The 15,609-nt window shown below is 43.7% G+C and overlaps 1 protein-coding gene across 1 annotated transcript; it reads right to left on the reverse strand.

The window, feature by feature from the left end:
* Positions 1–11,699: 11,699 nt before the first annotated feature.
* Positions 11,700–14,928, reverse strand: LOC311116918 (apoptosis-associated speck-like protein containing a CARD; the record flags this gene model as incomplete). Its single annotated transcript, XM_084191937.1, has 5 exons — positions 14,860–14,928; positions 14,575–14,700; positions 14,277–14,409; positions 14,162–14,191; positions 11,700–11,986 (listed from the first exon to the last, which is right to left on the reverse strand). The coding sequence occupies exons 3-5, from the start codon at positions 14,350–14,352 to the stop codon at positions 11,700–11,702; spliced, it is 393 nt and encodes a 130-aa protein (XP_084048063.1). The 5' UTR covers positions 14,353–14,409; positions 14,575–14,700; positions 14,860–14,928.
* Positions 14,929–15,609: the final 681 nt, after the last annotated feature.

The raw sequence follows: 15,609 nt of genomic DNA on the forward strand, positions 1-15,609 counted from the left end.
ATTGTTGCGCGTCATTTTTACTTGACTGACTTGTCGAAACATACTATTTTCTTTAGTGACAGCTTCACATAATTCCGATGCACCTCTTTCTAACGCAGTTTCGACATGCAGATAATAATATAAATAAATAAATAATATGCCATTTAGCAGACGCTTTTATCCAAAGCGACTTACAGTCATGCGTGCATACATTTTTGTGTATGGGTGGTCCCGGGGATCGAACCCATTACCTTGGCGTTACAAGCGCCGTGCTCTACCAGCTGAGCTACAGAGGACCACGATAATGTGATGTCAGTCGCCTTTACCATTAATACCCTACCTCATAGCCCTGTAGCCTATAACATCACATCACATTGGATCATATTGATTAGGCTAAGCAATATGAATCAACACCAATGTACAGTAAAATTATCATTCTTGAAAGTTGAAATCAGTATTGTATTAACTTTACATTTCTGTAGATGTCTTACCCCTAAATCATCTGTCTCTCTAGCCTAACTTCTCCAGAACACTTTTCTACATTAAATTGTAAAAGAAAGCTACAAACCTCCGATGTTTTTGTCTTCTACACATAACGTCCATTTCTTCCTCTACTTCCTTATACATGGACTTCCTGTGTTGGGACATTTACAACGCCTCGCCTTAAGAGGTGACGTCACTACATTTACAACACCTCACCTTAACAGACTGACTACACTACATTTACAACACCTCACCTTAACAGACTGACTACACTACATTTACAACACCTCACCTTAACAGAGGTGACTACACTACATTTACAACACCTCACCTTAACAGACTGACTACACTACATTTACAACACCTCACCTTAACAGACTGACTACACTACATTTACAACACCTCACCTTAACAGACTGACTACACTACATTTACAACACCTCACCTTAACAGACTGACTACACTACATTTACAACACCTCACCTTAACAGACTGACTACACTACATTTACAACACCTCACCTTAACAGACTGACTACACTACATTTACAACACCTCACCTTAACAGAGGTGACTACACTACATTTACAACACCTCACCTTAACAGAGGTGACTACACTACATTTACAACACCTCACCTTAACAGACTGACTACACTACATTTACAACACCTCACCTTAACAGAGGTGACTACACTACATTTACAACACCTCACCTTAACAGACTGACTACACTACATTTACAACACCTCACCTTAACAGACTGACTACACTACATTTACAACACCTCACCTTAACAGAGGTGACTACACTACATTTACAACACCTCACCTTAACAGACTGACTACACTACATTTACAACACCTCACCTTAACAGACTGACTACACTACATTTACAACACCTCACCTTAACAGACTGACTACACTACATTTACAACACCTCACCTTAACAACGGTGACTACACTACATTTACAACACCTCACCTTAACAGACTGACTACACTACATGTACAACACCTCACCTTAACAGAGGTGACTACACTACATTTACAACACCTCACCTTAACTGACTGACTACACTACATTTACAACACCTCACCTTAACAGAGGTGACTACACTACATTTACAACACCTCACCTTAACAGACTGACTACACTACATTTACAACACCTCATCTTAACAGAGGTGACTACAGCAAGTTGATGATGACTTTCGACTTCGGTGCGTTCAAATCAACTGGGAACTCTCCGACATTCGACTTCAGTGCGGTCAAAACAACTGGGAACTCTCCGACTTTCGACTTCAGTGTGGTCAAAACAACTTGGAACTCAGGAAGAAAAAAAAACACGTTTCAATGCCCATTGCTGCACGTCACTTTTACTTGGCCGAATTGACGAGACTGACTTTTTTTTCAAAGAAACTAGTTTACCTGATACACGTCTTTCTCCAGTAATTGAAAGAGCGCAAAGCTAATATCACGATCATGTGCAGTCAATCGCCCATACCCTACCTCATAGCCCTGTAGCCTATAATATAAATCAAATCAAATCTAATCTAATCTAATTTTATTGGTCACATGCGCCGAATACAACAGGTGCAGACATTACAGTGAAATGCTTACTTACAGCCCTTAACCAACAGTGCATTTATTTGTAACAAAAAAAGTAAAAATAAAACAACAACAAAAAAAAGTGTTGAGAAAAAAAGAGCAGAAGTAAAATAAAGTGACAGTAGGGAGGCTATATATACAGGGGGGTACCGTTGCAGAGTCAATGTGCGAAATATATATATAGCATTGATTCATATTGACATTTTTTCCTCTACTTCCTATTTCAACACAGTGGGCGGGTTCACCACGTATATGTTTATAGTATATATTTATGTCATGTAAAGTCTTCATAAAGTATTCAGCCCATAAATTCATATTTTATCTAGTAAAAGTGGATTTTTATTTCAGGATTTGATTTAGTGATGTTTTGCAGGTGTTACCAAGAGAGGGCCCTGTGACAACACCCAGGTTTGGCAGAAGGACGCTAGACGGTCATATCTGTGTTGTAACATGATAGGATGGGTAACCAATGATGAACTTAAATGAAATCGACCCCAACCCTGACTATGTATTGGTTTACCAACATTTCTCTATATATTTTTCAATAATGAATTCTCACACCCAGGGGCCATTTAAATCAAATCAAATGTTATTGGTCTCATACACATATTTAGCAGATGTTATTGTGGGTGTAGTGAAATGCTTGGGTTCCTAGCTCCAACAGTGCAGTAGTATCTAACAATACACAACAATACACACAAATCTAATAGTAAAAGAATGGAATTAAGAAATATAAAAATATGTGAAGACACACAGACAGACAGACAGACAGACAGACAGACAGAAGACAGACAGACAGACAGACAGACAGACAGACAGACAGACTCACCTTCCCGCAAACTTTAGACCATGCGTGCGCACAGTTTCTAGTGGTTGAAGTCTTGCACATTAAGAAGGCAAAGTAGCCTAGTAGCTTTGTGCAGATGAGGAATATATGACAAGACTCTTATTCAGAACAAAATAACAGGTAGGCCTAGCTAAATATAATAACAAGATGCAATCATTTCCTGTTAGTGAAAGAGCGAAAATCGATGTATCTTTAAAATAATTAGAAATAGGCATATATTTCCTGTTTTTATTTCATTTCCACGATCATTACAGAATAAAGCCTATACTCGCCAAATATCCTATAGGCCTACAACAAGTTAGGATTGGCTACCATTCGTCCCATCTCTCATTTAATAGGACCCACTTCACAGTAGTCAATAGATCAGCTACAGTATTTCCAGCAGCCTATTTTGCTCTATGCGATCCGATCCGAAGCGCAGTTTAACATTAGAACAGACGATTCACCTTTTCCATTGACGTTTGTAGGCGACGTCTGAATGATGTAATGTGACATTTCTTGCGTAGACAATATTTAATTTACAATCATAAAACATTATCATAATCATTGCATAATAAATTCCTCCCCTTTTCTGGCCATGATGAGTTCATATTCCCGATGTAGCCATACAGCAAATGACCATACGCATTTCTCATTTAATTGGGCCTATCAGAGAGGCTATTATTTAAAGTGTTTGCTCAATGCAGATGACAGGGTGCGCGGCGCGGTTTATAACATACAGCAGAATGTAACAGGTGAACAGACAGCTGATCTTTTGTATTGAAGTGTGTAGGCTACCAATAAACTCTAGTTTATTTTTATTTTTTCGAGTAGACAATGTTTCAGAATTTGTGGGCAGTGAAGCATATTTAGTTTCGGGAAAAAGTGAATGCAAAACTGTACTTCAGTTGTACAACCTACTATGCATCTCCCTTTCCCCATTCTACGCTTGACAAGTGGCACTGATCGCACTCATTACATTTTACACACTTATCCAGAGCGACTTACAGTTAGTGAATACATATTTTTTTTATACTGGCCCACCGTGGGAATCGAACCCACAACCCTGGCGTTGCAAACGTCATGCTCTATCAACTGACCTACATCCCTGCCGGCCATTCCCTCCCCTACCCTGGACGACGCTGGGCCAATTGTGCGACCGCGCGGCGACAGAGCCTGGATTCGAACCAGGATCTCTAGTCGCACAGTTAGCACTGCGATGCAGTGCCTTAGACCACTGCGCCACTCAGGAGTACTCATGGTCATGGGGCTGAACACTCTCAAACTAACATTTATATTGATACATTATCATTTTAGTCATTTAGCAGATGCTCTTATCCAGAGCGACTTACAGTTAGTGAGTGCATACATACTTTTTTTTTTTTTCATACTGGCGTTATCTGTCGTTCTGCCCCTGAACAGTTAGCCCACTGTTCCCCGGGCGCCGATGACGTGGATGTCGATTAAGGCAGACCCAGCACCTCTCTGATTCAGAGGGGTTAAATACGGAAGACATTTCATTTGAATTCATTCATTCAGTTGTACAACCTGCTATGCATCTCCCTTTCCCCGTTCTACGCTTGACAAGCAGTTCCCTTATTCCACCACTTGGCACTGATCGTGGTCATGGGGCTGAACACTCTCAAGGTAACATTTATATTGATCAATCTCATACTTTGCGTGGAAATGATCCCTTGCATGGTTTATGTACAGATTAGCACCTATGTATGATGTAATGAATAGTAATAATAATCATTATTTTGAAAACAAGAATAATCTCAAAGTGCAGAAAATAAACTAGAAAATAAGAGTTTAACAAACAACACATTAGTCTTTTTGGGAGGTTTGTACCATAATTGTATTTTAGAACACAACAGGACGTATTTGGGAACCCATTGATGGCAAAGAAACCCCTCTTAACCTGTTGCGCGATGGTGGGAATTGTATGTTACAGTACGTTTTGCTGATGATTGCATCCAAAACATTGACTCATCGAGGGATGTGAGATGCCGCTGGCCGATCGGAAAGCTCCGGCTGAAAAGTGCCCGTTGCCAAAAACCCGAGGATGGATAACACTTTGACGTGCACCCGAATGGCATGGGTTTGCCTTTCTAAAGTAGGTCTTAAATCCTCGCAAAGATCCTATGAGATTGGTTTTGGGAAACGATATCTGATGAGCCAATCTGTACTGTCTGCTAAAAAGTCCCACCTGTCTCTAAAAACGTGCTCTCTGTGAAATGCAGCGGTGCCAGATCTTCCAACAGAGCAGATCAGCCATCTCTCATTGGATTTCCATTATCTCAGTCTTTTATAGGATTTACACAATAGTTTCATTTTCACACGTACCTCTAATTTAACAAATGACTGTACTTTATATGGATTATTATCGTTACAAATGCACTGATGTGGTCAAATTATTTATAGCCTGTCAAGACGTTGCATGAATTCACAATGTCAATATAATTAAATAAATAAAATAATGTCATTATTACTCTCACAATAAAACACATTTTCAACATACAGTATATTTTCCCCGTTCTACGCTTGACAAGCAGTTCCCTTATTCCACCACTTGGCACTGATCGTGGTCATGGGGCTGAACACTCTCAAGCTAACATTTATATTGATAAATCTCACACTTTGCGTGGAAATGATCCCTTGCATGGTTTACGTACAGATTAGCGCCTACGTATGATTGATAAATGATGTAATGAATAATAACAAAGTGCATAAAATAAACTAGAAAATAAAGTTTAATAAGAAACGTATTAGTATTGTTTGGGGGGTTGTATCAGAATAGTATTTTAGAACACAACAGGACAGGGTAAATAAGGAAGTGATGATTACTAGATAGTTGTCATGGTAACAGCAGTAAAACATTATTTATAATGCTACTATTAATAAGGGTAGGGTAAACGAGGAAGTAATGATTACTAGATAGTTAGATTTCCATTCCAACGGACTCTTACCCTGCCCCCACCACCACCCAACGGACTCTTACCCTGCCCCCACCACCACCCAACGGACTCTTACCCTGCCCCCCCCACCACCCAACGGACTCTTACCCTGTCCCCACCACCCAACAGACTCTTACCCTGCCCCCACCACCCAACGGACTCTTACCCTGCCCCCACCACCCAACAGACTCTTACCCTGCCCCCACCACCCCCCAACAGACTCTTACCCTGCCCCCACCACCCAACAGACTCTTACCCTGCCCCCACCACCACCCAACAGACTCTTACCCTGCCCCCACCACCACCCAACAGACTCTTACCCTGCCCCCACCAACACCCAACGGCCTCTTACCCTGCCCCCACCACCCAACGGACTCTTACCCTGCCCCCACCAACACCCAACGGACTCTTACCCTACCCCCACCACCCAACGGACTCTTACCCTGCCCCCCCCACCCAACAGACTCTTACCCTGCCCCCACCACCCAACAGACTCTTACCCTGCCCCCACCACCCAACAGACTCTTACCCTGCCCCCACCACCCCCCAACAGACTCTTACCCTGCCCCCACCACCCCCCAACAGACTCTTACCCTGCCCCCACCAACACCCAACGGACTCTTACCCTGCCCCCACCACCCAACAGACTCTTACCCTGCCCCCACCACCCAACAGACTCTTACCCTGCCCCCACCACCCAACAGACTCTTACCCTGCCCCCACCACCCAACAGACTCTTACCCTGCCCCCACCACCCCCCAACAGACTCTTACCCTGCCCCCACCAACACCCAACGGACTCTTACCCTACCCCCACCACCCAACGGATTCTTACCCTGCCCCCACCACCCAGCGGACTCTTACCCTGCCCCCACCACCCAACAGACTCTTACCCTGCCCCCACCACCCAACAGACTCTTACCCTGCCCCCACCACCCAACAGACTCTTACCCTGCCCCCACAATATGTATACAATACATGCTTACAATATGTATACAATACATGCTTACAATGCATATGCAATATATGTTTACACTCCGTATATATAACACGTTCACAATACATGTTTACAATACATATACAATGAAATTTAAAATCTAAAGTTTAAAATACACAGACATCAGGTAGGTTGGTGTGAGAGAGATAGTTGATATAGAGATAGTTGTACCAACATGTGCAGCTAGATAGGGGTCTAGCTAGGTACCTAGTGGAGGACTAACTGACCCTCCTGCTACATAGGGGTACAGCTAGGTACCTAGTGGAGGACTAACTGATCCTCCTGCTAGAAGATACACACCTCCAGGAGGCTGCACCTTTGGTTAGTTTATTGCTATTATAGTGGTCATGTTTGATTTACATTTTCTGTAAATTTTTGGGAGCCTGAATTAAAGCAACAGACACCAAGACAATGTTGAACCACCCTGGCTGTCTATTCTGCCTGGTCTCCCCACACCCAGGGGTTGGCTACAACTGTAGATCTGAAGCTGTGTCCAAAGATAGGGGTCCAGCTTCCCAAGAAGGTTGATCATCCTGGAACATGACTCAGTTCCTTTTCTCAACACCATGTCGATGATGTCACGTGCCTTCTCTGCCCTCTCAGGTATCCCCTTTAGTGAGGCCATTTCCTCCCTTCCTTCCTTCAGACAGAGTGAGTTGCAATCCCATAAAGAATCTAAGGAAGGTCAAGATGTCAACGTGGTGGTGTGTCTTTGACTAGCCAGCTTCATGCTGTAGCACTGGCTTGACGAGGTGAAGAAGTGTCTTTGACTAGCCAGCTTCATGCTGTAGCACTGGCTTGACGAGGTGAAGAAGTGTCTTTGACTAGCCAGCTTCATGCTGTAGCACTGGCTTGACGAGGTGAAGAAGTGTCTTTGACTAGCCAGCTTCATGCTGTAGCACTGGCTTGACGAGGTGAAGAAGTGTCTTTGTCTAGCCAGCTTCATGCTGTAGCACTGGCTTGACGAGGTGAAGAAGTGTCTTTGACTAGCCAGCTTCATGCTGTAGCACTGGCTTGACGAGGTGAAGAAGTGTCTTTGTCTAGCCAGCTTCATGCTGTAGCACTGGCTTGACGAGGTGAAGAAGTGTCTTTGACTAGCCAGCTTCATGCTGTAGCACTGGCTTGACGAGGTGAAGAAGTGTCTTTGACTAGCCAGCTTCATGCTGTAGCACTGGCTTGACGAGGTGAAGAAGTGTCTTTGTCTAGCCAGCTTCATGCTGTAGCACTGGCTTGACGAGGTGAAGAAGTGTCTTTGTCTAGCCAGCTTCATGCTGTAGCACTGGCTTGACGAGGTGAAGAAGTGTCTTTGTCTAGCCAGCTTCATGCTGTAGCACTGGCTTGACGAGGTGAAGAAGTGTCTTTGACTAGCCAGCTTCATGCTGTAGCACTGGCTTGACGAGGTGAAGAAGTGTCTTAGTCCACAGACTAGGAGACAGGCCTCAGCGTCTTCAGATTAGGTGAAGAAGTGTCTTAGTCCACAGACTAGGAGACAGGCCTCAGCGTCTTCAGATTAGGTGAAGAAGTGTCTTAGTCCACAGACTAGGAGACAGGCCTCAGCGTCTTCAGATTAGGTGAAGAAGTGTCTTAGTCCACAGACTAGGAGACAGGCCTCAGCGTCTTCAGATTAGGTGAAGAAGTGTCTTAGTCCACAGACTAGGAGACAGGCCTCAGCGTCTTCAGATTAGGTGAAGAAGTGTCTTAGTCCACAGACTAGGAGACAGGCCTCAGCGTCTTCAGATTAGGTGAAGAAGTGTCTTAGTCCACAGAATAGGAGACAGGCCTCAGCGTCTTCAGATTAGGTGAAGAAGTGTCTTAGTCCACAGAATAGGAGACAGGCCTCAGCATCTTCAGATTAGGTGAAGAAGTGTCTTAGTCCACAGACTAGGAGACAGGCCTCAGCGTCTTCAGATTAGGTGAAGTAGTGTCTTAGTCCACAGACTAGGAGGCAGGCCTCAGCGTCTTCAGATTAGGTGAAGAAGTGTCTTAGTCCACAGACTAGGAGACAGGCCTCAGCGTCTTCAGATTAGGTGAAGCAGTGTCTTAGTCCACAGACTAGGAGACAGGCCTCAGCGTCTTCAGATTAGGTGAAGAAGTGTCTTAGTCCACAGACTAGGAGACAGGCCTCAGCGTCTTCAGATTAGGTGAAGAAGTGTCTTAGTCCACAGACTAGGAGACAGGCCTCAGCGTCTTCAGATTAGGTGAAGAAGTGTCTTAGTCCACAGACTAGGAGACAGGCCTCAGCGTCTTCAGATTAGGTGAAGAAGTGTCTTAGTCCACAGACTAGGAGACAGGCCTCAGCGTCTTCAGATTAGGTAAAGAAGTGTCTTAGTCCACAGACTAGGAGACAGGCCTCAGCGTCTTCAGATTAGGTGAAGAAGTGTCTTAGTCCACAGACTAGGAGACAGGCCTCAGCGTCTTCAGATTAGGTGAAGAAGTGTCTTAGTCCACAGACTAGGAGACAGGCCTCAGCGTCTTCAGATTAGGTGAAGAAGTGTCTTAGTCCACAGACTAGGAGACAGGCCTCAGCATCTTCAGATCAGGTGAAGAAGTGTCTTAGTCCACAGACTAGGAGACAGGCCTCAGCATCTTCAGATCAGGTAAGAAGTGTCTTAGTCCACAGACTAGGAGACAGGCCTCAGCATCTTCAGATCAGGTGAAGAAGTGTCTTAGTCCACAGACTAGGAGACAGGCCTCAGCATCTTCAGATCAGGTGAAGAAGTGTCTTAGTCCACAGACTAGGAGACAGGCCTCAGCGGCTTCAGATTAGGTGAAGAAGTGTCTTAGTCCACAGACTAGGAGACAGGCCTCAGCGGCTTCAGATTAGGTGAAGAAGTGTCTTAGTCCACAGACTAGGAGACAGGCCTCAGCGGCTTCAGATTAGGTGAAGAAGTGTCTTAGTCCACAGACTAGGAGACAGGCCTCAGCGTCTTCAGATTAGGTGAAGAAGTGTCTTAGTCCACAGACTAGGAGACAGGCCTCAGCGTCTTCAGATTAGGTTCTATAAGAAAGAGGATGGAGGAGAAGGGAAGAGAGAGATCAGAAAGTATGGAGGAGATGGGAAGAGAGAGATCAGAAAGTATGGAGGAGAAGGGAAGAAGAGAGATCAGAAAGTATGGAGGAGAAGGGAAGAAGAGAGATCAGAAAGTATGGAGGAGAAGGGAAGAGAGAGAGATCAGAAAGTATGGAGAAGAAGGGAAGAGAGAGATCAGAAAGTATGGAGGAGAAGGGAAGAAAGAGATCAGAAAGTATGGAGGAGAAGGGAAGAGAGAGATCAGAAAGTTTGGAGGAGAAGGGAAGAGAGAGATCAGAAAGTTTGGAGGAGAAGGGAAGAGAGAGATCAGAAAGTATGGAGGAGAAGGGAAGAGAGAGATCAGAAAGTATGGAGGAGAAGGGAAGAGAGAGATCAGAAAGTATGGAGGAGAAGGGAAGAGAGAGATCAGAAAGTATGGAGGAGAAGGGAAGAGAGAGATCAGAAAGTATGGAGGAGAAGGGAAGAGAGAGATCAGAAAGTATGGAGGAGAAGGGAAGAGAGAGATCAGAAAGTACGGAGGAGAAGGGAAGAGAGAGATCAGAAAGTACGGAGGAGAAGGGAAGAGAGAGATCAGAAAGTATGGAGGAGAAGGGAAGAGAGAGATCAGAAAGTATGGAGGAGAAGGGGAGAGAGAGATCAGAAAGTATGGAGGAGAAGGGAAGAGAGAGATCAGAAAGTATGGAGGACAAGGGAAGAGAGAGATCAGAAAGTATGGAGGAGAAGGGAAGAGAGAGATCAGAAAGTATGGAGGAGAAGGGAAGAGAGAGAGATCAGAAAGTATGGAGAAGGGAAGAGAGAGATCAGAAAGTATGGAGGAGAAGGGAAGAGAGAGATCAGAAAGTATGGAGGAGAAGGGAAGAGAGAGATCAGAAAGTATGGAGGAGAAGGGAAGAGAGAGATCAGAAAGTATGGAGGAGAAGGGAAGAGAGAGATCAGAAAGTATGGAGGACAAGGGAAGAGAGAGATCAGAAAGTATGGAGGAGAAGGGAAGAGCGAGATCAGAAAGTATGGAGGAGAAGGGAAGAGAGAGATCAGAAAGTATAGAGGAGAAGGGAAGAGAGAGATCAGAAAGTAGGGAGGAGAAGGGAAGAGAGAGATCAGAAAGTATGGAGGAGAAGGGAAGAGAGATCAGAAAGTATGGAGGAGAAGGGAAGAGAGAGATCAGAAAGTATGGAGGAGAAGGGAAGAGAGAGATCAGAAAGTATAGAGGAGAAGGGAAGAGAGAGATCAGAAAGTAGGGAGGAGAAGGGAAGAGAGAGATCAGAAAGTATGGAGGAGAAGGGAAGAGAGATCAGAAAGTATGGAGGAGAAGGGAAGAGAGAGATCAGAAAGTATGGAGGAGAAGGGAAGAGAGAGATCAGAAAGTATGGAGGAGAAGGGAAGAGAGAGATCAGAAAGTATGGAGGAGAAGGGAAGAGAGAGATCAGAAAGTATGGAGGAGAAGGGAAGAGAGAGATCAGAAAGTATGGAGGAGAAGGGAAGAGAGAGATCAGAAAGTATGGAGGAGAAGGGAAGAGAGAGATCAGAAAGTAGAGAGGAGAAGGGAAGAGAGAGATCAGAAAGTAGGGAGGAGAAGGGAAGAGAGAGATCAGAAAGTATGGAGGAGAAGGGAAGAGAGAGATCAGAAAGTATGGAGGAGATAATGATGTGATGATGGTCCTATGATGTAACTACAATAAGATAACAGTCATTTATTACAGACAGAAACACTAAAACATGCTTGGAAAAACAGTTCCTCTTAGATCTGGGTAGCTGTGTTTTTATTTGACCTACATTTAATCATTACACATATTCAAGGGAGGGAGCAATGAAAACTGTCTTACCTAGATTCACTCAAGTCCTTAACAAGATGGTTTTCATGTTCAACGAGAGCTTTGAGACAAGCTCCCATCACTTCTGGTCCTTTGGGGATGACTGCTTTCAGTAGTTTTCTCATTCGGTCCTGTTCAGTTGTTTCAGCTGTTATTCTGGAGTGCTCTTCTTCACCAATCATGTTCTTTGACCACAGATCATCTGCTATTGGCATTGAGTTTTTGGTTCGCTGAATTAGTTTAGCCCAGTGTTTCTTCAGAAACTCCTCAGCAGGAATGTCAGGGACTGTTAATGCTGAAGGGGGGGTCAATTAAATTAATATGGCTTTAGGGTTAACAGCAGCTGTTTCTACATCTTCCAGTCTCTCCAGTTATCATTCCTCTGATAGTCATTTATTGTATAGAGCCGACTCCAGGGTTGTGGTCAATTCCAATTAAAGTCAGTCAATTTAAAATAAAAAAATTGAAATAATAATTTTTCGTATTAGGTTTATTGAGAAGTCATTGAAAATAGATGCCCTTATTAATGTTTTATCAACAATCTACTCAGAATAATCTAATGTCAAAGTGGAAATGTCCCCCATACATTCAACATCTGTAAGGTCCCTCAGTCAAATATCGCATTTCAAGCACAGATTCAACTTTATACAAAGACCAGGGATCTTTTAGAAAGCCTTATAAAGAAGGGCAGTGATTGGTAAATGGGTAACAATAACACATCAGACATTGAATATCTCTTTAAGCACGGTCAAGTTAATAATTATCCTGTGGGTGATGTATTAAACCACCCAGACACATCAAAGATGCAGTCGTCCTTCTGAACTGAGCTGCAGGACAGGAAGGAAACTGCTTAGTGATGTCACCATGAGGCCATTGGTGATTTTAAAACAGCTACAGAGTTCAATGTCTGTGACGGGAGAAAACTGAGGATGGATCAACAACATTGTAGTGACTCCACAATAATGACTTAAATGACAGAGTGAACAGAAGAATACAAATATACAGAATAAAAAAATATTCCAAAACAGAAATACCTTATTTACATAAGTATTCAGACCCTTTGCTATTAGACTGGAAATTGAGCTCAGGTGCATCCTGTTTCCATTGATCATCCTTGAGATGTTTGAACAACTTGATTGGAGTCCACCTGTGGTACATATAATTGATTGGACATGTTTGAGAAGGAACACACCTGTCTATATAACGTCCCACAGTTGACAGTGCATGTCAGAGCAAAAACCAAGCCATGAGGTCGAAGGAATTGTCCGTAGAGCTCCGAGACAGGATTGTGTCGAGGCCCAGATCTGGGGAAGGGTACCGAAACAGTTCTGCAGCATTGAAGGTATCCAAGAACACAGTGGCCTCCTTCATTCTTAAATGGAAGAAGTTTAGAACCACCGAAACTCTTCCTAGAGCTGGCCGCCCGGCCAAACTGAGCAATCGGGGGAGAAGGCCTTGGTCAGGGAGGTGACCAAGAACCTGATGGTCACTCTGAAAGAGCTCCAGAGTTCCTCTGTGGAGATGGGAGAAACTTCCAGAAGGACAACCATCTCTGCAGAACTCCACCAATCAGGCCTTTATGGTAGAGTGGCCAGACGGAAGCCACTCCTCAGTAAATGGCACATGACAGCCCACTTGAGTTTGCCAAAAGGCACCAAAAGACTCTCAGACCATGAGAAACAAGATTCTCTGGGTCTGATGAAACCAAGATTGAACTCTTTGGCCTGAATGCCAAGCGTCACATCTGGAGGAAAGCTGGCACCATCCCTACGGTGAAGCATGGTGGTGGCAGCATCATGCTGTGGGGATGTTTTTCAGCGGCAGGGACTGGGAGACTAGTCAGGATCGAGGGAAAGATGAACGGAGCAAAGTACAGAGAGAGCCTTAATGAAAACCTGCTCCAGAGCGCTCAGGACCTCAGACTGGGGCGAAGGTTCACCTTCCAACAGGACAACTACCCTAAGCACATAGACAAGACAACGCAGGAGTGGCTTCGGGACAAGTCTCTGAATGTCCTTGAGTGGCCCAGCCAGAGCCCGGACTTGAACACGATCTAATATCTCTAGAGAGACCTGAAAATAGCTGTGCAGCGACGCTCCCCATCCAACCTGACAGAGCTTGAGAGGATCTGCAGAGAAGAATGGGAGAAACTCCCCAAATACAGGTGTGCCAAGCTTCTAGCATCATACCCAAGAAGAATTGAGGCTGTTATCACTGCCAAAGGTGCTTCAACAAAGTACTGAGTAAAGGGTCTGAATACTTATGTAAATGTGATATTTCATTATTTATTTAGTTTTTATAAATATGTTTTTTTTTGCTTTGTCATTATGGGGTATTGTGTGTATATTGATGAGGGGGGGGGGAAAAACTATTTAATCCATTTTATAATAAGGCTGTAACGTAACAAAATGTGGAACAATTCAAGGGGTCTGAATACTTTCTGAATGCACTGTAACTCATGTTTACTTACTTGTTGAATGGGTGGCAGTGATGTATTCATCTGAAAGATAAATAAAATGAGGTTATATCACTCTAAATAGCATCTGTTACAAAAGTACAAAGTTATGATTGACATATGCTCCTACCTTGTGATACCACTTCTTTCCATGCAATCCTCTCATCATCACCGAATAACTCCATCTCAATGTTAACCCCTGTCATTTTCACAACCGCCCTGAAAAAGCTTGGTGTGGAGTCTCTATGTATGAGATGAATCTTCTGGAGAGAGATGGAGAGAACGAGAGAGAGATTGCTTGCAATGTAAACATATGTTTCCCATGCCAATAAAGCCATTTGAATTGAGAGCCATCGAGCGACAGAGAGCAATGGATAGAAATGTGACTTAAATGTCAGATTCATGTTCTTAGTCTACTAAAACTGTACCTGTGGATTGATGTAGGTAGAACAGGGAATGTTCAGTCTGAAGAAACTATTCAGTTTGAAGGCCTGCTCTGGTCTTGTGATGAGAACCCTTGAAGACCCTTGAGACTTTTCCTGTTGTTCCACAGCCTGCGAAACGAGGCATGAAATACACAGCCAGTCAATGTATAGTCATATTCAAACAATATTCAGAAAACTAGCAACACACTATTATCTTCATGTTATGAGTGTCAACATAAACCGTACCACTGCTTAGTTAAGGTCACCTCTAAAAGAATGGTACCTCACCTGTATTTGGCTGGGGTTACTGGGGAACAGGTATAGGCGTGGAATTAGTGTTTGCTTTTTCACTGTCAGATAGAGTGGACATCTATGTTCCGCGAAAAGATATAGCTCAGTATAACAGAGATAAGTGAGAACTTAGGATGGAGAATTTTGGCATGGAATCTGGTGACCTCATGCACTTCCTCAACAGACACTCCATGTTCCTCTACATGAAAAATCTTCATCTCATTCCTCAGGGAAGGGTTGGTCCCTGAACAACACAATAAAAAGGAGACAGAAAGACAAATATTGTATTATTCAAACAACTAAAACACAAAGAATATGCGGTACCAGATCACAGTAAACTCAAACTCCCAGAATATTCATTTATTCATTCAGGAAGTGAAACTCAGTTACATGGAAATGTCTTTCTGAATACTATGTCTATATGGTTTTACCTAAACAGACAAAGTGTGGCAGATGAACTTCCTCCAGTTCACCTAACTCCATAGTGATGTCTAGCAATGGACCACCTTGTCCATACTGCATGTCTTTCAGAAGTTGACTGTAGGGTTCCCAGTTCCTGAAGTGATACTTCAGAATGACATCTCTCTCACACACCCAGCGGAGCCCAGACACTGTGCACTCATAACGCCCTTTGGGTGTCCTGTGCCTGAGGGCAACAACAAGATATGGTAGAGAGGGTCAATCGTCAAATGGAGAGGTTGGATTAGAAGACTGTTCCCAAAGGTAATGGGGAAATACACTAGCAAG

Source organism: Coregonus lavaretus (assembly GCF_964263955.1).
Source record: "Coregonus lavaretus genome assembly, contig: HAP1_SCAFFOLD_465, whole genome shotgun sequence".
NCBI classification, from domain to species: domain Eukaryota; kingdom Metazoa; phylum Chordata; class Actinopteri; order Salmoniformes; family Salmonidae; genus Coregonus; species Coregonus lavaretus.